Here is a 20,143-nt window from a genome sequence, read left to right as displayed (position 1 = left end):
ACATGGGTTAACTCACTTTCAGCAACAGAACTTGTTGTCAGCTCTGATACAGAGTTAGAGCTGATTTCTATTTTTTCAGATGTCATCATTGAAGGCAAAGAACTAGTGGACAATGATGAGGTAGTGGTGCTTGCTTGTGGTATGGAAGTTTCTGTAGGTGAAGAATCTTTGAATGAAGACACAGATATTGACTCACTTTCTATGGTGGAACTTTCTGTCAGCCCAGATAAGGTTTGAGAACTGGTTTCTCCTGTTTCAGAAGTTATCATTGAGTGCAAAGAACTAGTAGGCTGTGATGAGCCAGGGGTGCTTGTTAGTGGTATGGTCGCTGAAGATTCTGTATATAAAGATACAGAGGTTAACTCACTATCAGCAACAGAACTTGTTGTCAGCTCTGATACAGAGTTAGAGCTGGTTTTTGTTTTTTCAGATGTCACCATTGAAGGCAAAGAACTAGTGGATGATGATGTGGCAAGGGTGCTTGTTAGTGGTATGGATGTTGCTGTAGGTGAATAGTCTGTGGATGAAGAGACAGAGGTTGACTCACTTTCCATGGTGGAACTAGCTGTCAGCCCAGATACTGTTCTAGAGCTGGTTTCTCCTATTTCAGAAGTTACCATTGAAAGCAAAGAACTAGCAGATAATGAGCCAGGGGTGCTTGTTAGTGGTGTGGATGTCACTGAAGATTCTGTGTATGAGGACACAGAGTTTAACTCACTTTTAGCAAAAGGACTTGTTGTAGGCTCCGAAACCGAGATAGAGCTGGTTTCTCCTTTTTCAGATGTCACCATTGAAGGTAAAGAACTAGTGGACAATGATGAGGTAGGAGTACTTGCTTGTGGTATGGTTGTTGCTATAAGTGAAGAGTCTGTGGATGAAGAGACAGAGGTTAACTCACTTTCCCTAGCAGAACTTGCTGTTGTCCCTGATACCGTTGTATAGCTGGTATCTCCTGTCTGTGAAGTTACCACTGAAGGCAAAGAAAAAGTAGTAGATGATAAGTCCGGATTGCTTGTTAATGGTGTGTATGTCGCTGAAGATTCTGTGTCTGAAGAGACAGAGGTTAACTCGCTTTGAGCAACAGAATTTGTTGTCTGCTCCGATACAGAGTTAGTACTGGATTCCCCTTTTTCTGATGTCACCATTGAAGGCAAAGATATTGTGGATGATGACGAAGCAGGGGTGCTTATTACTGGTATGGATTTCGTTGTAGGGGAAGATTCTGTGGATGAAGAGACAGATGTTGACTCACTTTCCATGGCAGAACTTGCAGGTACTGTTTTAAAGCTGGTTTCTCCTGTTTCAGAAGTTATCATTGACGACAAAGAACTAGTAGATGATGATGAACCATGGGTTCTTACCAGTGGTGTGGATGCCGCTGCTGATTCTGTTTCTGTAAAGGCATGGGTTAACTCACTTTCAGCAACAGAACTTGTTGTCAGCTCTGATACAGAGTTAGAGCTGATTTCTATTTTTTCAGATGTCATCATTGAAGGCAAAGAACTAGTGGACAATGATGAGGTAGTGGTGCTTGCTTGTGGTATGGATGTTTCTGTAGGTGAATTGTCTATGGATGAAGAGACAGAGGTTGTCTCACTTTCCCTGGCGGAATTTGTTGTATGCCCTGATACTGTTCTAGAGCTTGTTTCTACTGTTTCAGAAGTTACCACTGAGGGCAAAGAACTAGAATAAGATGATGAGTCAGTTGTAATTATTAATGGTGTGGATGTCGCTGAAGATTCTGTGTATGAAGGGACAGAGGTTAACTTGCCTTCAGAAACAAAACTTGTTGTTATCTCCGATGCGGAGTTAGATCTGGTTTCTGTTTTTTCAGATGTCACCATTGAAGGCAAAGAACTAGTGGATGATGATGTGTCAAGGGTGCTTGTTAGTGGTATGGACGTTGCTGTGGGTGAATAATCTGTGGATGAAGAGACAGATGTTGGTTCACTTTCCATGGTGGAACTAGCAGTCAGTCCAAATACTGTTCTAGAGCTGGTTTCTCCTGTTTCAGAAGTTTTCATTGAGGGCAAAGAACTAGTAGATGATGAGTCAGGGGTGCTTGTTAGTTTCGTTGATATTGCTGAAGAATCTGTGTATGAAGAGACAGAGGTTAACTGACTTTCAGCAACAGAGCTTTTTGTCGTCTCTGATACGGAGTTAGAGCTGGTTTCTCCTTTTTCAGATGTCACCATTGAAGGCAAAGAACTAGTTGATGCTGACGAAGCAGGGGTGCTTGTTAGTGGTATGGATGTTTCTGCAGGTGAAGAATCTTTGAATGAAGACACAGATATTGACTCACTTTCTATGGTGGAACTAGCAGTCAGTCCAAATACTGTTCTAGAGCTGGTTTCTCCTGTTTCAGAAGTTACCATTGAGGGCAAAGAACTAGTAGATGATGAGTCAGGGGTGCTTGTTAGTTTTGTTGATATCGCTGAAGAATCTGTGTATGAAGAGAAAGACGTTAACTGACTTTCAGCAACAGAGCTTTTTGTCTGCTCTGATACGGAGTTAGAGCTGGTTTCTCCTTTTTCAGATGTCACCATTGAAGGCAAAGAACTAGTTGATGCTGACGAAGTAGTGGTGCTTGTTAGTGGTATGGATGTTTCTGCAGGTGAAGAATCTTTGAATGAAGACACAGATATTGACTCACTTTCTATGGTGGAACTTTCTGTCAGCCCAGATAAGGTTTGAGAACTGGTTTCTCCTGTTTCAGAAGTTATCATTGAGGGCAAAGAACTAGTAGACTGTGATGAGCCAGGGGTGCTTGTTAGTAGTATGATCGCTGAAGATTCTGTATATGAAGATACAGAGGTTAACTCACTATCAGCAACAGAACTTGTTGTCAGCTCTGATACAGAGTTAGAGCTGGTTTTTGTTTTTTCAGATGTCACCATTGAAGGCAAAGAACTAGTGGATGATGATGTGGCAAGGGTGCTTGTTAGTGGTATGGATGTTGCTGTAGGTGAATAGTCTGTGGATGAAGAGACAGAGGTTGACTCACTTTCCATGGTGGAACTAGCTGTCAGCCCAGATACTGTTCTAGAGCTGGTTTCTCCTATTTCAGAAGTTACCATTGAAAGCAAAGAACTAGCAGATAATGAGCCAGGGGTGCTTGTTAGTGGTGTGGATGTCACTGAAGATTCTGTGTATGAGGACACAGAGTTTAACTCACTTTTAGCAAAAGGACTTGTTGTAGGCTCCGAAACCGAGTTAGAGCTGGTTTCTCCTTTTTCAGATGTCACCATTGAAGATAAAGAACTAGTGGACAATGATGAGGTAGGAGTACTTGCTTGTGGTATGGTTGTTGCTATAAGTGAAGAGTCTGTGGATGAAGAGACAGAGGTTAACTCACTTTCCCTAGCAGAACTTGCTGTTGTCCCTGATACCGTTGTAGAGCTGGTTTCTCCTGTCTGTGAAGTTACCACTGAAGGCAAAGAAAAAGTAGAAGATGATAAGTCCGAATTGCTTGTTAGTGGTGTGTATGTCACTGATGATTCTGTGTCTGAAGAGACAGAGGTTAACTCGCTTTGAGCAACAGAATTTGTTGTCTGCTCCGATACAGCGTTAGTACTGGATTCTCCTTTTTCTGATGTCAACATTGAAGGCAAAGATCTTGTGGATGATGACGAAGCAGGGGTGCTTATTACTGGTATGGATGTTGCTGTAGGGGAAGATTCTGTGGTTGAAGAGACAGACGTTGACTCACTTTCCATGGCAGAACTTGCAGGTACTGTTTTAAAGCTGGTTTCTCCTGCTTCAGAAGTTATCATTGACGACAAAGAACTAGTAGATGATGATGAACCATGGGTTCTTACCAGTGGCGTGGATGCCGCTGCTGATTCTGTGTCTGTAAAGGCATGGGTTAACTCACTTTCAGCAACAGAACTTGTTGTCAGCTCTGATACAGAGTTAGAGCTGATTTCTATTTTTTCAGATGTCATCATTGAAGGCAAAGAACTAGTGGACAATGATGAGGTAGTGGTGCTTGCTTGTGGTATGGATGTTTCTGTAGGTGGATTGTCTATGGATGAAGAGACAGAGGTTGTCTCACTTTCCCTGGCGGAATTTGTTGTATGCCCTGATACTGTTCTAGAGCTTGTTTCTACTGTTTCAGAAGTTACCACTGAGGGCAAAGAACTAGAATAAGATGATGAGTCAGTGGTAATTATTAATGGTGTGGATATCGCTGAAGATTCTGTGTATGAAGGGACAGAGGTTAACTCGCTTTCAGAAACAAAACTTGTTGTTATCTCCGATGCGGAGTTAGATCTGGTTTCTGTTTTTTCAGATGTCACCATTGAAGGCAAAGAACTAGTGGATGATGATGTGTCAAGGGTGCTTGTTAGTGGTATGGACGTTGCTGTAGGTGAATAATGTGTGGATGAAGAGACAGATGTTGGTTCACTTTCCATGGTGGAACTAGCAGTCAGTCCAAATACTGTTCTAGAGCTGGTTTCTCCTGTTTCAGAAGTTACCATTGAGGGCAAAGAACTAGTAGATGATGAGTCAGGGGTGCTTGTTAGTTTTGTTGATATCGCTGAAGAATCTGTGTATGAAGAGACAGAGGTTAACTGACTTTCAGCAACAGAGCTTTTTGTCGGCTCTGATACGGAGTTAGAGCTGGTTTCTCCTTTTTCAGATGTCACCATTGAAGGCAAAGAACTAGTTGATGCTGAAGAAGCAGGGGTGCTTGTTAGTGGTATGGACGTTGCTGTAGGTGAATAATCTGTGGATGAAGAGACAGATGTTGGTTCACTTTCCATGGTGGAACTAGCAGTCAGTCCAAATACTGTTCTAGAGCTGGTTTCTCCTGTTTCAGAAGTTACCATTGAGGACAAAGAACTAGTAGATGATGAGTCAGGGGTGCTTGTTAGTTTTGTTGATATCGCTGAAGAATCTGTGTATGAAGAGACAGAAGTTAACTGACTTTCAGCAACAGAGCTTTTTGTCGGCTCTGATACGGAGTTAGAGCTGGTTTCTCCTTTTTCAGATGTCACCATTGAAGGCAAAGAACTAGTTGATGCTGACAAAGTAGTGGTGCTTGTTAGTGGTATGGATGTTTCTGCAGGTGAAGAATCTTTGAATGAAGACACAGATATTGACTCACTTTCTATGGTGGAACTTTCTGTCAGCCCAGATAAGGTTTGAGAACTGGTTTCTCCTGTTTCAGAAGTTATCATTGAGGGCAAAGAACTAGTAGACTGTGATGAGCCAGGGGTGCTTGTTAGTAGTATGATCGCTGAAGATTCTGTATATGAAGATACAGAGGTTAACTCACTATCAGCAACAGAACTTGTTGTCAGCTCTGATACAGAGTTAGAGCTGGTTTTTGTTTTTTCAGATGTCACCATTGAAGGCAAAGAACTAGTGGATGATGATGTGGCAAGGGTGCTTGTTAGTGGTATGGATGTTGCTGTAGGTGAATAGTCTGTGGATGAAGAGACAGAGGTTGACTCACTTTCCATGGTGGAACTAGCTGTCAGCCCAGATACTGTTCTAGAGCTGGTTTCTCCTATTTCAGAAGTTACCATTGAAAGCAAAGAACTAGCAGATAATGAGCCAGGGGTGCTTGTTAGTGGTGTGGATGTCACGGAAGATTCTGTGTATGAGGACACAGAGTTTAACTCACTTTTAGCAAAAGGACTTGTTGTAGGCTCCGAAACCGAGTTAGAGCTGGTTTCTCCTTTTTCAGATGTCACCATTGAAGGTAAAGAACTAGTGGACAATGATGACGTAGGAGTACTTGCTTGTGGTATGGTTGTTGCTATAAGTGAAGAGTCTGTGGATGAAGAGACAGAGGTTAACTCACTTTCCCTAGCAGAACTTGCTGTTGTCCCTGATACCGTTGTAGAGCTGGTATCTCCTGTCTGTGAAGTTACCACTGAAGGCAAAGAAAAAGTAGTAGATGATAAGTCCGGATTGCTTGTTAATGGTGTGTATGTCGCTGAAGATTCTGTGTCTGAAGAGACAGAGGTTAACTCGATTTGAGCAACAGAATTTGTTGTCTGCTCCGATACAGAGTTAGTACTGGATTCCCCTTTTTCTGATGTCACCATTGAAGGCAAAGATATTGTGGATGATGACGAAGCAGGGGTGCTTATTACTGGTATGGATTTCGTTGTAGGGGAAGATTCTGTGGATGAAGAGACAGATGTTGACTCACTTTCCATGGCATAACTTGCAGGTACTGTTTTAAAGCTGGTTTCTCCTGTTTCAGAAGTTATCATTGACGACAAAGAACTAGTAGATGATGATGAACCATGGGTTCTTATCAGTGGCGTGGATGCCGCTGCTGATTCTGTGTCTGTAAAGACATGGGTTAACTCACTTTCAGCAACAGAACTTGTTGTCAGCTCTGATACAGAGTTAGAGCTGATTTCTATTTTTTCAGATGTCATCATTGAAGGCAAAGAACTAGTGGACAATGATGAGGTAGTGGTGCTTGCTTGTGGTATGGATGTTTCTGTAGGTGAATTGTCTATGGATGAAGAGACAGAGGTTGTCTCACTTTCCCTGGCGGAATTTGTTGGATGCCCTGATACTGTTCTAGAGCTTGTTTCTACTGTTTCAGAAGTTACCACTGAGGGCAAAGAACTAGAATAAGATGATGAGTCAGTTGTAATTATTAATGGTGTGGATGTCGCTGAAGATTCTGTGTATGAAGGGACAGAGGTTAACTTGCCTTCAGAAACAAAACTTGTTGTTATCTCCGATGCGGAGTTAGATCTGGTTTCTGTTTTTTCAGATGTCACCATTGAAGGCAAAGAACTAGTGGATGATGATGTGTCAAGGGTGCTTGTTAGTGGTATGGACGTTGCTGTGGGTGAATAATCTGTGGATGAAGAGACAGATGTTGGTTCACTTTCCATGGTGGAACTAGCAGTCAGTCCAAATACTGTTCTAGAGCTGGTTTCTCCTGTTTCAGAAGTTACCATTGAGGGCAAAGAACTAGTAGATGATGAGTCAGGGGTGCTTGTTAGTTTTGTTGATATCGCTGAAGAATCTGTGTATGAAGAGACAGAGGTTAACTGACTTTCAGCAACAGATACGGAGTTAGAGCTGGTTTCTCCTTTTTCAGATGTCACCATTGAAGGCAAAGAACTAGTTGATGCTGACGAAGCAGGGGTGCTTGTTAGTGGTATGGATGTTTCTGCAGGTGAAGAATCTTTGAATGAAGACACAGATATTGACTCACTTTCTATGGTGGAACTAGCAGTCAGTCCAAATACTGTTCTAGAGCTGGTTTCTCCTGTTTCAGAAGTTACCATTGAGGGCAAAGAACTAGTAGATGATGAGTCAGGGGTGCTTGTTAGTTTTGTTGATATCGCTGAAGAATCTGTGTATGAAGAGACAGACGTTAACTGACTTTCAGCAACAGAGCTTTTTGTCGGCTCTGATACGGAGTTAGAGCTGGTTTCTCCTTTTTCAGATGTCACCATTGAAGGCAAAGAACTAGTTGATGCTGACGAAGTAGTGGTGCTTGTTAGTGGTATGGATGTTTCTGCAGGTGAAGAATCTTTGAATGAAGACACAGATATTGACTCACTTTCTATGGTGGAACTTTCTGTCAGCCCAGATAAGGTTTGAGAACTGGTTTCTCCTGTTTCAGAAGTTATCATTGAGGGCAAAGAACTAGTAGACTGTGATGAGCCAGGGGTGCTTGTTAGTAGTATGATCGCTGAAGATTCTGTATATGAAGATACAGAGGTTAACTCACTATCAGCAACAGAACTTGTTGTCAGCTCTGATACAGAGTTAGAGCTGGTTTTTGTTTTTTCAGATGTCACCATTGAAGGCAAAGAACTAGTGGATGATGATGTGGCAAGGGTGCTTGTTAGTGGTATGGATGTTGCTGTAGGTGAATAGTCTGTGGATGAAGAGACAGAGGTTGACTCACTTTCCATGGTGGAACTAGCTGTCAGCCCAGATACTGTTCTAGAGCTGGTTTCTCCTATTTCAGAAGTTACCATTGAAAGCAAAGAACTAGCAGATAATGAGCCAGGGGTGCTTGTTAGTGGTGTGGATGTCACTGAAGATTCTGTGTATGAGGACACAGAGTTTAACTCACTTTTAGCAAAAGGACTTGTTGTAGGCTCCGAAACCGAGTTAGAGCTGGTTTCTCCTTTTTCAGATGTCACCATTGAAGATAAAGAACTAGTGGACAATGATGAGGTAGGAGTACTTGCTTGTGGTATGGTTGTTGCTATAAGTGAAGAGTCTGTGGATGAAGAGACAGAGGTTAACTCACTTTCCCTAGCAGAACTTGCTGTTGTCCCTGATACCGTTGTAGAGCTGGTTTCTCCTGTCTGTGAAGTTACCACTGAAGGCAAAGAAAAAGTAGAAGATGATAAGTCCGAATTGCTTGTTAGTGGTGTGTATGTCACTGATGATTCTGTGTCTGAAGAGACAGAGGTTAACTCGCTTTGAGCAACAGAATTTGTTGTCTGCTCCGATACAGCGTTAGTACTGGATTCTCCTTTTTCTGATGTCAACATTGAAGGCAAAGATCTTGTGGATGATGACGAAGCAGGGGTGCTTATTACTGGTATGGATGTTGCTGTAGGGGAAGATTCTGTGGTTGAAGAGACAGACGTTGACTCACTTTCCATGGCAGAACTTGCAGGTACTGTTTTAAAGCTGGTTTCTCCTGCTTCAGAAGTTATCATTGACGACAAAGAACTAGTAGATGATGATGAACCATGGGTTCTTACCAGTGGCGTGGATGCCGCTGCTGATTCTGTGTCTGTAAAGGCATGGGTTAACTCACTTTCAGCAACAGAACTTGTTGTCAGCTCTGATACAGAGTTAGAGCTGATTTCTATTTTTTCAGATGTCATCATTGAAGGCAAAGAACTAGTGGACAATGATGATGTAGTGGTGCTTGCTTGTGGTATGGATGTTTCTGTAGGTGGATTGTCTATGGATGAAGAGACAGAGGTTGTCTCACTTTCCCTGGCGGAATTTGTTGTATGCCCTGATACTGTTCTAGAGCTTGTTTCTACTGTTTCAGAAGTTACCACTGAGGGCAAAGAACTAGAATAAGATGATGAGTCAGTGGTAATTATTAATGGTGTGGATATCGCTGAAGATTCTGTGTATGAAGGGACAGAGGTTAACTCGCTTTCAGAAACAAAACTTGTTGTTATCTCCGATGCGGAGTTAGATCTGGTTTCTGTTTTTTCAGATGTCACCATTGAAGGCAAAGAACTAGTGGATGATGATGTGTCAAGGGTGCTTGTTAGTGGTATGGACGTTGCTGTAGGTGAATAATGTGTGGATGAAGAGACAGATGTTGGTTCACTTTCCATGGTGGAACTAGCAGTCAGTCCAAATACTGTTCTAGAGCTGGTTTCTCCTGTTTCAGAAGTTACCATTGAGGGCAAAGAACTAGTAGATGATGAGTCAGGGGTGCTTGTTAGTTTTGTTGATATCGCTGAAGAATCTGTGTATGAAGAGACAGAGGTTAACTGACTTTCAGCAACAGAGCTTTTTGTCGGCTCTGATACGGAGTTAGAGCTGGTTTCTCCTTTTTCAGATGTCACCATTGAAGGCAAAGAACTAGTTGATGCTGACGAAGCAGGGGTGCTTGTTAGTGGTATGGACGTTGCTGTAGGTGAATAATCTGTGGATGAAGAGACAGATGTTGGTTCACTTTCCATGGTGGAACTAGCAGTCAGTCCAAATACTGTTCTAGAGCTGGTTTCTCCTGTTTCAGAAGTTACCATTGAGGGCAAAGAACTAGTAGATGATGAGTCAGGGGTGCTTGTTAGTTTTGTTGATATCGCTGAAGAATCTGTGTATGAAGAGACAGAAGTTAACTGACTTTCAGCAACAGAGCTTTTTGTCGGCTCTGATACGGAGTTAGAGCTGGTTTCTCCTTTTTCAGATGTCACCATTGAAGGCAAAGAACTAGTTGATGCTGACGAAGTAGTGGTGCTTGTTAGTGGTATGGATGTTTCTGCAGGTGAAGAATCTTTGAATGAAGACACAGATATTGACTCACTTTCTATGGTGGAACTTTCTGTCAGCCCAGATAAGGTTTGAGAACTGGTTTCTCCTGTTTCAGAAGTTATCATTGAGGGCAAAGAACTAGTAGACTGTGATGAGCCAGGGGTGCTTGTTAGTAGTATGATCGCTGAAGATTCTGTATATGAAGATACAGAGGTTAACTCACTATCAGCAACAGAACTTGTTGTCAGCTCTGATACAGAGTTAGAGCTGGTTTTTGTTTTTTCAGATGTCACCATTGAAGGCAAAGAACTAGTGGATGATGATGTGGCAAGGGTGCTTGTTAGTGGTATGGATGTTGCTGTAGGTGAATAGTCTGTGGATGAAGAGACAGAGGTTGACTCACTTTCCATGGTGGAACTAGCTGTCAGCCCAGATACTGTTCTAGAGCTGGTTTCTCCTATTTCAGAAGTTACCATTGAAAGCAAAGAACTAGCAGATAATGAGCCAGGGGTGCTTGTTAGTGGTGTGGATGTCACTGAAGATTCTGTGTATGAGGACACAGAGTTTAACTCACTTTTAGCAAAAGGACTTGTTGTAGGCTCCGAAACCGAGTTAGAGCTGGTTTCTCCTTTTTCAGATGTCACCATTGAAGGTAAAGAACTAGTGGACAATGATGACGTAGGAGTACTTGCTTGTGGTATGGTTGTTGCTATAAGTGAAGAGTCTGTGGATGAAGAGACAGAGGTTAACTCACTTTCCCTAGCAGAACTTGCTGTTGTCCCTGATACCGTTGTAGAGCTGGTATCTCCTGTCTGTGAAGTTACCACTGAAGGCAAAGAAAAAGTAGTAGATGATAAGTCCGGATTGCTTGTTAATGGTGTGTATGTCGCTGAAGATTCTGTGTCTGAAGAGACAGAGGTTAACTCGCTTTGAGCAACAGAATTTGTTGTCTGCTCCGATACAGAGTTAGTACTGGATTCCCCTTTTTCTGATGTCACCATTGAAGGCAAAGATATTGTGGATGATGACGAAGCAGGGGTGCTTATTACTGGTATGGATTTCGTTGTAGGGGAAGATTCTGTGGATGAAGAGACAGATGTTGACTCACTTTCCATGGCAGAACTTGCAGGTACTGTTTTAAAGCTGGTTTCTCCTGTTTCAGAAGTTATCATTGACGACAAAGAACTAGTAGATGATGATGAACCATGGGTTCTTATCAGTGGCGTGGATGCCGCTGCTGATTCTGTGTCTGTAAAGACATGGGTTAACTCACTTTCAGCAACAGAACTTGTTGTCAGCTCTGATACAGAGTTAGAGCTGATTTCTATTTTTTCAGATGTCATCATTGAAGGCAAAGAACTAGTGGACAATGATGAGGTAGTGGTGCTTGCTTGTGGTATGGATGTTTCTGTAGGTGAATTGTCTATGGATGAAGAGACAGAGGTTGTCTCACTTTCCCTGGCGGAATTTGTTGTATGCCCTGATACTGTTCTAGAGCTTGTTTCTACTGTTTCAGAAGTTACCACTGAGGGCAAAGAACTAGAATAAGATGATGAGTCAGTTGTAATTATTAATGGTGTGGATGTCGCTGAAGATTCTGTGTATGAAGGGACAGAGGTTAACTTGCCTTCAGAAACAAAACTTGTTGTTATCTCCGATGCGGAGTTAGATCTGGTTTCTGTTTTTTCAGATGTCACCATTGAAGGCAAAGAACTAGTGGATGATGATGTGTCAAGGGTGCTTGTTAGTGGTATGGACGTTGCTGTGGGTGAATAATCTGTGGATGAAGAGACAGATGTTGGTTCACTTTCCATGGTGGAACTAGCAGTCAGTCCAAATACTGTTCTAGAGCTGGTTTCTCCTGTTTCAGAAGTTTCCATTGAGGGCAAAGAACTAGTAGATGATGAGTCAGGGGTGCTTGTTAGTTTCGTTGATATCGCTGAAGAATCTGTGTATGAAGAGACAGAGGTTAACTGACTTTCAGCAACAGAGCTTTTTGTCGTCTCTGATACAGAGTTAGAGCTGGTTTCTCCTTTTTCAGATGTCACCATTGAAGGCAAAGAACTAGTTGATGCTGACGAAGCAGGGGTGCTTGTTAGTGGTATGGACGTTGCTGTAGGTGAATAATCTGTGGATGAAGAGACAGATGTTGGTTCACTTTCCATGGTGGAACTAGCAGTCAGTACAAATACTGTTCTAGAGCTGGTTTCTCCTGTTTCAGAAGTTACCATTGAGGGCAAAGAACTAGTAGATGATGAGTCAGGGGTGCTTGTTAGTTTTGTTGATATCGCTGAAGAATCTGTGTATGAAGAGACAGAAGTTAACTGACTTTCAGCAACAGAGCTTTTTGTCGGCTCTGATACGGAGTTAGAGCTGGTTTCTCCTTTTTCAGATGTCACCATTGAAGGCAAAGAACTAGTTGATGCTGACGAAGTAGTGGTGCTTGTTAGTGGTATGGATGTTTCTGCAGGTGAAGAATCTTTGAATGAAGACATAGATATTGACTCACTTTCTATGGTGGAACTTTCTGTCAGCCCAGATAAGGTTTGAGAACTGGTTTCTCCTGTTTTAGAAGTTATCATTGAGGGCAAAGAACTAGAAGACTGTGATGAGCCAGGGGTGCTTGTTAGTAGTATGATCGCTGAAGATTCTGTATATGAAGATACAGAGGTTAACTCACTATCAGCAACAGAACTTGTTGTCAGCTCTGATACAGAGTTAGAGCTGGTTTTTGTTTTTTCAGATGTCACCATTGAAGGCAAAGAACTAGTGGATGATGATGTGGCAAGGGTGCTTGTTAGTGGTATGGATGTTGCTGTAGGTGAATAGTCTGTGGATGAAGAGACAGAAGTTGACTCACTTTCCATGGTGGAACTAGCAGTCAGCCCAGATACTGTTCTAGAGCTGGTTTCTCCTATTTCAGAAGTTACCATTGAAAGCAAAGAACTAGCAGATAATGAGCCAGGGGTGCTTGTTAGTGGTGTGGATGTCACTGAAGATTCTGTGTATGAGGACACAGAGTTTAACTCACTTTTAGCAAAAGGACTTGTTGTAGGCGCCGAAACCGAGTTAGAGCTGGTTTCTCCTTTTTCAGATGTCAACAATGAAGGTAAAGAACTAGCGGACAATGATGAGGTAGGAGTACTTGCTTGTGGTATGGTTGTTGCTGTAAGTGAAGAGTCTGTGGATGAAGAGACAGAGGTTAACTCACTTTCCCTAGCAGAACTTGCTGTTGTCCCTGATACCGTTGTAGAGCTGGTATCTCCTGTCTGTGAAGTTACCACTGAAGGCAAAGAAAAAGTAGAAGATGATAAGTCCGGATTGCTTGTTAATGGTGTGTATGTCACTGAAGATTCTGTGTCTGAAGAGACAGAGGTTAACTCGCTTTGAGCAACAGAATTTGTTGTCTGCTCCGATACAGAGTTAGTACTGGATTCGCCTTTTTCTGATGTCACCATTGAAGGTAAAGAACTAGTGGACAATGATGAGGTAGGAGTACTTGCTTGTGGTATGGTTGTTGCTATAAGTGAAGAGTCTGTGGATGAAGAGACAGAGGTTAACTCACTTTCCCTAGCAGAACTTGCTGTTGTCCCTGATACCGTTGTAGAGCTGGTTTCTCCTGTCTGTGAAGTTACCACTGAAGGCAAAGAAAAAGTAGAAGATGATAAGTCCGAATTGCTTGTTAGTGGTGTGTATGTCACTGATGATTCTGTGTCTGAAGAGACAGAGGTTAACTCGCTTTGAGCATCAGAATTTGTTGTCTGCTCCGATACAGCGTTAGTACTGGATTCTCCTTTTTCTGATGTCAACATTGAAGGCAAAGATCTTCTGGATGATGACGAAGCAGGGGTGCTTATTACTGGTATGGATGTTGCTGTAGGGGAAGATTCTGTGGTTGAAGAGACAGACGTTGACTCACTTTCCATGGCAGAACTTGCAGGTACTGTTTTAAAGCTGGTTTCTCCTGCTTTAGAAGTTATCATTGACGACAAAGAACTAGTAGATGATGATGAACCATGGGTTCTTACCAGTGGCGTGGATGCCGCTGCTGATTCTGTGTCTGTAAAGGCATGGGTTAACTCACTTTCAGCAACAGAACTTGTTGTCAGCTCTGATACAGAGTTAGAGCTGATTTCTATTTTTTCAGATGTCATCATTGAAGGCAAAGAACTAGTGGACAATGATGAGGTAGTGGTGCTTGCTTGTGGTATGGATGTTTCTGTAGGTGAATTGTCTATGGATGAAGAGACAGAGGTTGTCTCACTTTCCCTGGCGGAATTTGTTGGATGCCCTGATACTGTTCTAGAGCTTGTTTCTACTGTTTCAGAAGTTACCACTGAGGGCAAAGAACTAGAATAAGATGATGAGTCAGTGGTAATTATTAATGGTGTGGATGTCGCTGAAGATTCTGTGTATGAAGGGACAGAGGTTAACTCGCTTTCAGAAACAAAACTTGTTGTCATCTCCGATGCGGAGTTAGATCTGGTTTCTGTTTTTTCAGATGTCACCATTGAAGGCAAAGAACTAGTGGATGATGATGTGTCAAGGGTGCTTGTTAGTGGTATGGACGTTGCTGTGGGTGAATAATCTGTGGATGAAGAGACAGATGTTGGTTCACTTTCCATGGTGGAACTAGCAGTCAGTCCAAATACTGTTCTAGAGCTGGTTTCTCCTGTTTCAGAAGTTACCATTGAGGGCAAAGAACTAGTAGATGATGAGTCAGGGGTGCTTGTTAGTTTTGTTGATATCGCTGAAGAATCTGTGTATGAAGAGACAGAAGTTAACTGACTTTCAGCAACAGAGCTTTTTGTCGGCTCTGATACGGAGTTAGAGCTGGTTTCTCCTTTTTCAGATGTCACCATTGAAGGCAAAGAACTAGTTGATGCTGACGAAGTAGTGGTGCTTGTTAGTGGTATGGATGTTTCTGCAGGTGAAGAATCTTTGAATGAAGACACAGATATTGACTCACTTTCTATGGTGGAACTTTCTGTCAGCCCAGATAAGGTTTGAGAACTGGTTTCTCCTGTTTCAGAAGTTATCATTGAGGGCAAAGAACTAGTAGACTGTGATGAGCCAGGGGTGCTTGTTAGTAGTATGATCGCTGAAGATTCTGTATATGAAGATACAGAGGTTAACTCACTATCAGCAACAGAACTTGTTGTCAGCTCTGATACAGAGTTAGAGCTGGTTTTTGTTTTTTCAGATGTCACCATTGAAGGCAAAGAACTAGTGGATGATGATGTGGCAAGGGTGCTTGTTAGTGGTATGGATGTTGCTGTAGGTGAATAGTCTGTGGATGAAGAGACAGAGGTTGACTCACTTTCCATGGTGGAACTAGCTGTCAGCCCAGATACTGTTCTAGAGCTGGTTTCTCCTATTTCAGAAGTTACCATTGAAAGCAAAGAACTAGCAGATAATGAGCCAGGGGTGCTTGTTAGTGGTGTGGATGTCACTGAAGATTCTGTGTATGAGGACACAGAGTTTAACTCACTTTTAGCAAAAGGACTTGTTGTAGGCTCCGAAACCGAGTTAGAGCTGTTTTCTCCTTTTTCAGATGTCACCATTGAAGGTAAAGAACTAGTGGACAATGATGACGTAGGAGTACTTGCTTGTGGTATGGTTGTTGCTATAAGTGAAGAGCCTGTGGATGAAGAGACAGAGGTTAACTCACTTTCCCTAGCAGAACTTGCTGTTGTCCCTGATACCGTTGTAGAGCTGGTTTCTCCTGTCTGTGAAGTTACCACTGAAGGCAAAGAAAAAGTAGAAGATGATAAGTCCGGATTGCTTGTTAGTGGTGTGTATGTCGCTGATGATTCTGTGTCTGAAGAGACAGAGGTTAACTCGCTTTGAGCAACAGAATTTGTTGTCTGCTCCGATACAGCGTTAGTACTGGATTCTCCTTTTTCTGATGTCACCATTGAAGGCAAAGATCTTGTGGATGATGACGAAGCAGGGGTGCTTATTACTGGTATGGATGTTGTTGTAGGGGAAGATTCTGTGGTTGAAGAGACAGACGTTGACTCACTTTCCATGGCAGAACTTGCAGGTACTGTTTTAAAGCTGGTTTCTCCTGCTTCAGAAGTTATCATTGATGACAAAGAACTAGTAGATGATGATGAACCATGGGTTCTTACCAGTGGCATGGATGCCACTGCTGATTCTGTGTCTGTAAAGGCATGGGTTAACTCACTTTCAGCAACAGAACTTGTTGTCAGCTCTGATACAGAGTTAGAGCTGATTTCTATTTTTTCAGATGTCATCATTGAAGGCAAAGAACTAGTGGACAATGATGAGGTAGTGGTGCTTGCTTGTGGTATGGATGTTTCTGTATTTGAATTGTCTATGGATGAAGAGACAGAGGTTGTCTCACTTTCCCTGGCGGAATTTGTTGTATGCCCTGATACTGTTCTAGAGCTTGTTTCTACTATTTCAGAAGTTACCACAGAGGGCAAAGTACTAGAATAAGATGATGAGTCAGTGGTAATTATTAATGGTGTGGATGTCGCTGAAGATTCTGTGTATGAAGGGACAGAGGTTAACTCGCTTTCAGAAACAAAACTTGTTGTCATCTCCGATGCGGAGTTAGATCTGGTTTCTGTTTTTTCAGATGTCACCATTGAAGGCAAAGAACTAGTGGATGCTGACGAAGCAGGGGTGCTTGTTAGTGGTATGGACGTTGCTGTAGGTGAATAATCTGTGGATGAAGAGACAGATGTTGGTTCACTTTCCATGGTGGAACTAGCAGTCAGTTCAAATACTGTTCTAGAGCTGGTTTCTCCTGTTTCAGAAGTTACCATTGAGGGCAAAGAACTAGTAGATGATGAGTCAGGGGTGCTTGTTAGTTTCGTTGATATCGCTGAAGAATCTGTGTATGAAGAGACAGAGGTTAACTGACTTTCAGCAACAGAGCTTTTTGTCGGCTCTGATACGGAGTTAGAGCTGGTTTCTCCTTTTTCAGATGTCACCATTGAAGGCAAAGAACTAGTTGATGCTGACAAAGCAGGGGTGCTTGTTAGTGGTATGGATGTTTCTGTAGGTGAAGAATCTTTGAATGAAGACACAGATATTGACTCACTTTCTATGGTGGAACTTTCTGTCAGCCCAGATAAGGTTTGAGAACTGGTTTCTCCTGTTTCAGAAGTTATCATTGAGGGCAAAGAACTAGTAGACCGTGATGAGCCAGGGGTGCTTGCTAGTGGTGTGGATGTTTCTAAAGATTCAGTATATGAAGATACAGAGGTTAACTCACTTTCAGCAACAAAACTTGTTGTCAGCTCGGATACAGAGTTAGAGCTGGTTTCTGTTTTTTCAGATGTTACCATTGAAGGCAAAGAACTAGCGGATGATGATGTGGCAAGGGTGCTTGTTAGTGGTATGGACGTTGCTGTAGGTGAATAGTCTGTGGATGAAGAGACAGAGGTTGACTCACTTTCCATGGTGGAACTTGCTGTCGGCCCAGATACTGTTCTAGAGCTGGTTTCTACTGTTTCAGAAGTTTCGATTGAGGGCAAAGAACTAGTATACGATAATGAGTCAGTGGTGCTTGTTAGTAGTGTTGATGTCGCTGAAGATTCGGTGTATGAAGAGACAGAAGTTAACTCACTTTTAGCAACAGAACTTGTTGTTGGCTCTGATACAAAGTTTGAGCTGGTTTCAGTTTTTTCAGATGTCACCATTAAAGGCAAAGAACTAGTGGATGATGATATAGCAGAGGTGCTTGTTAGTGGTATGGATGTTTCTGTAGGTGAAGAGTCTTTGGATGAAGACACAGATGTTGACTCACTTTCCATGGCCAAACTCGCTGTCAGCCCAGAAACTGTTTGAGAACTGGTTTCTCCTGTTTCAAAAGTTACCGTTGATGGCAAAGAACTAGTAGATGATGATGAGCCAGGGGTACTTGTTAGTGGTTTGGATTTTGCTGCCGATTCTGTGAATGAAGACTCAGAGCTTAACTCGCTTTCAGCAACAGAACTTGTTTTTGGCTCAGATTCAGAGTTAGAGCTGGTTTCTCCTTTATCTGATGTCACCATTGATGGCAAAGAACTAGTGGATGATAAGGAGGCAGAGGTGCTTGCTTCTGGTATGGATATTTCTATAGGTGAAGAGACTATGGATGACAAGAGAGAGGTTGACTCACTTTCCGTGGTGGATCTTGCTGATGGCCCTGATACCATTCTAGAGCTGGCTTTTTCTATTTCAGAAGTTGCCACTGAGGGAAAAGAACTAGTGGAAGATGATGAGACAGTGTTGCCTGTTAGTGGTGCGGATGTTGCTGAAGATTCTGTGTATGAAGAGACAGAGGTTAACTCACTTTCAGCAACAGAACTTGTTGTCAGCTTTAATATGGAGTTAGAGCTGATTTCCCCTTTTTCAGATGTCAACTTTGATGGCAATAAACTAGAGGATGATAATGAGGCAGGGTTCCTTGTTAGTTGTATGGACATTGCTGTAGATGAAGAGTCTTTGGATGAAGAGAAAGAGGTTGACTCATTTTCCACGGTGGAAGTTGCTGTCATTCCAGATATTGTTCTAGAGCTGATTTCTCCTATTTCAGAAGTTACCATTGAGGGCAAATAACTAGTAGATAATGCTGAGCCAGGGGTGCTTGTTACCGGTGTGGATGTCGCTGAAGATTCTGTATATAAAGAGACAGAGGTTAACTCGTTTTCAGCAACAGAACTTGTTGTCGACTTCGATACGGAGTTAGAGCTAGTTTCTATTTTTTCAGATGCCATCATTGATGGCAAGGAACTAGAGGATGATGATGATGCAGGTGTGCCTGTTACTGTTATAGATGTCAATGTAGTTGAAGAGTCCATGGATGAAGTGACAGAGGTTGATGCACTTTCCATGGCGGAACCTGCTGTCAGCCCTGATACACTTCTAAAGCTGGTTTCTCCTGTTACCATTGAGGGCAAAGAACTAGTAGATGATGAAGAGCCAGGGGTGCTTCCTAGTGGCATGGAAGATTCTGTGTATGAAGAGACAGAGGTTAACACTCTTTCAGCAACAGAATTTGTTGTCATCTCCGATACAGAGTTAGAGCTGGTTTCTACTTTTTCAGATGTCACTATTGAAGGCAAAGAACTAGCAGACAATGGTGAGGTAAAAGTGCTTCCTTTTGTTATGTATGTTGCTGTAGGCAAAGTGTCTATGTATGAAGAGAAAGAGTTTGACTCACTTTCCATGGCGGAACGTGCTGTTGGCCCAGATACTGCTTTAGAGCTGGTTTCTCCTGCTTCAGCAGTTACCATTGAAGGCAAAGTATTAGAAAAAGATGATGAGTAAGTGGTGCTTGGTAGTGGTGTGGATGTTGCTAGAAATTCTGTGTATGAAGAGACAGAGGTTAACTCGCTTTCAACAACAGAACGTATTGTTGTCTCTGACACAGAGTTAGAGCTGGTTTCTCCTTTTTTAGCTGTCACCATTGAAGGCAAAGAAGTAGTGGACAATGATGAGGTAGGGGTGCTTGCTTGTGGTATTGATGTTGCTGTAGGTGAAGAGTCTGTGGATGAATATACAGAGGTTGACTCACTTTCCCTGGCAGAACTTGCTGTTGGTCCCAAAGTTACCATTGAGGGCAAAGAACTAGTAGACCATGATGAGGCAGGGGTGCTTGTTAGCGGTGTGGATGTCACTGAAGATTCTGTGTAAAAAGAGACAGAGGTAAACTCGCATTCAGCTAAAGAACTTGTTGTCGGCTCTAATACGGAGTCAGAGCTGGTTTCTCCTTTTTCAGATGCCAAGGCAAAGAAATAGTGGATAATGAATAGTTTCTGGTTTGTTTGTGCAGAGAGAATTTTCACCAAATGGATTTAGATGTCTGGTGCATTCATCAATGTCTTTAATAAGATTAAAAGCACTTTCAAAATTAGAAATTCCACATGCTTAATGACACAAGAGTTTTCAGCCTAGCTCTAATAATGCCAGTGGGGCAAACACTTTCCTTTCAATTTCCTTAATTTCAGCAGGTTAGTAAAGGGTACCCTTGATGAGTGGTTGCTTTAGTTTACAAACTAGGAGCAACTGGAGTATACTCTTGACCTGTAACTACATAACCCTCATAAATAAGCTTGTAAAACCTGATCCTATGTTATTATTTCAGAGCAAAAATATGAATGATAACATTTAATAAGGTGAAAAGAATTGTCAAATAACAGTAGGATGATATACAGCTTACACATAAAGT

General features: G+C 42.3%; 1 protein-coding gene across 1 annotated transcript; it reads right to left on the bottom strand.

Moving 5' to 3' along the window:
• Positions 1-313: 313 nt before the first annotated feature.
• On the bottom strand, positions 314-19,592 carry LOC121393928 (serine-rich adhesin for platelets-like). Its single transcript, XM_041563779.1, has 18 exons — positions 17,382-19,592; positions 16,395-16,410; positions 15,446-16,120; positions 12,177-14,014; positions 11,478-11,493; positions 10,529-11,032; positions 10,275-10,339; positions 10,178-10,202; positions 8,858-9,625; positions 8,072-8,746; positions 7,824-7,885; positions 7,721-7,745; positions 5,633-6,835; positions 3,005-4,729; positions 2,919-2,959; positions 2,825-2,849; positions 504-1,921; positions 314-337 (listed from the first exon to the last, which is right to left on the bottom strand). Exons 1-18 carry the CDS (start codon positions 19,527-19,529, stop codon positions 314-316), a joined length of 11,253 nt encoding a protein of 3,750 aa, XP_041419713.1. The 5' UTR covers positions 19,530-19,592.
• Between the last annotated feature and the right edge of the window lie 551 nt (positions 19,593-20,143).

The sequence above is a fragment of the Xenopus laevis genome, chromosome 5L (assembly GCF_017654675.1).
Source record: "Xenopus laevis strain J_2021 chromosome 5L, Xenopus_laevis_v10.1, whole genome shotgun sequence".
In the NCBI taxonomy this organism is placed as follows: Eukaryota; Metazoa; Chordata; class Amphibia; order Anura; family Pipidae; genus Xenopus; species Xenopus laevis.
This window is presented reverse-complemented; position numbering and strand designations above follow the sequence as displayed.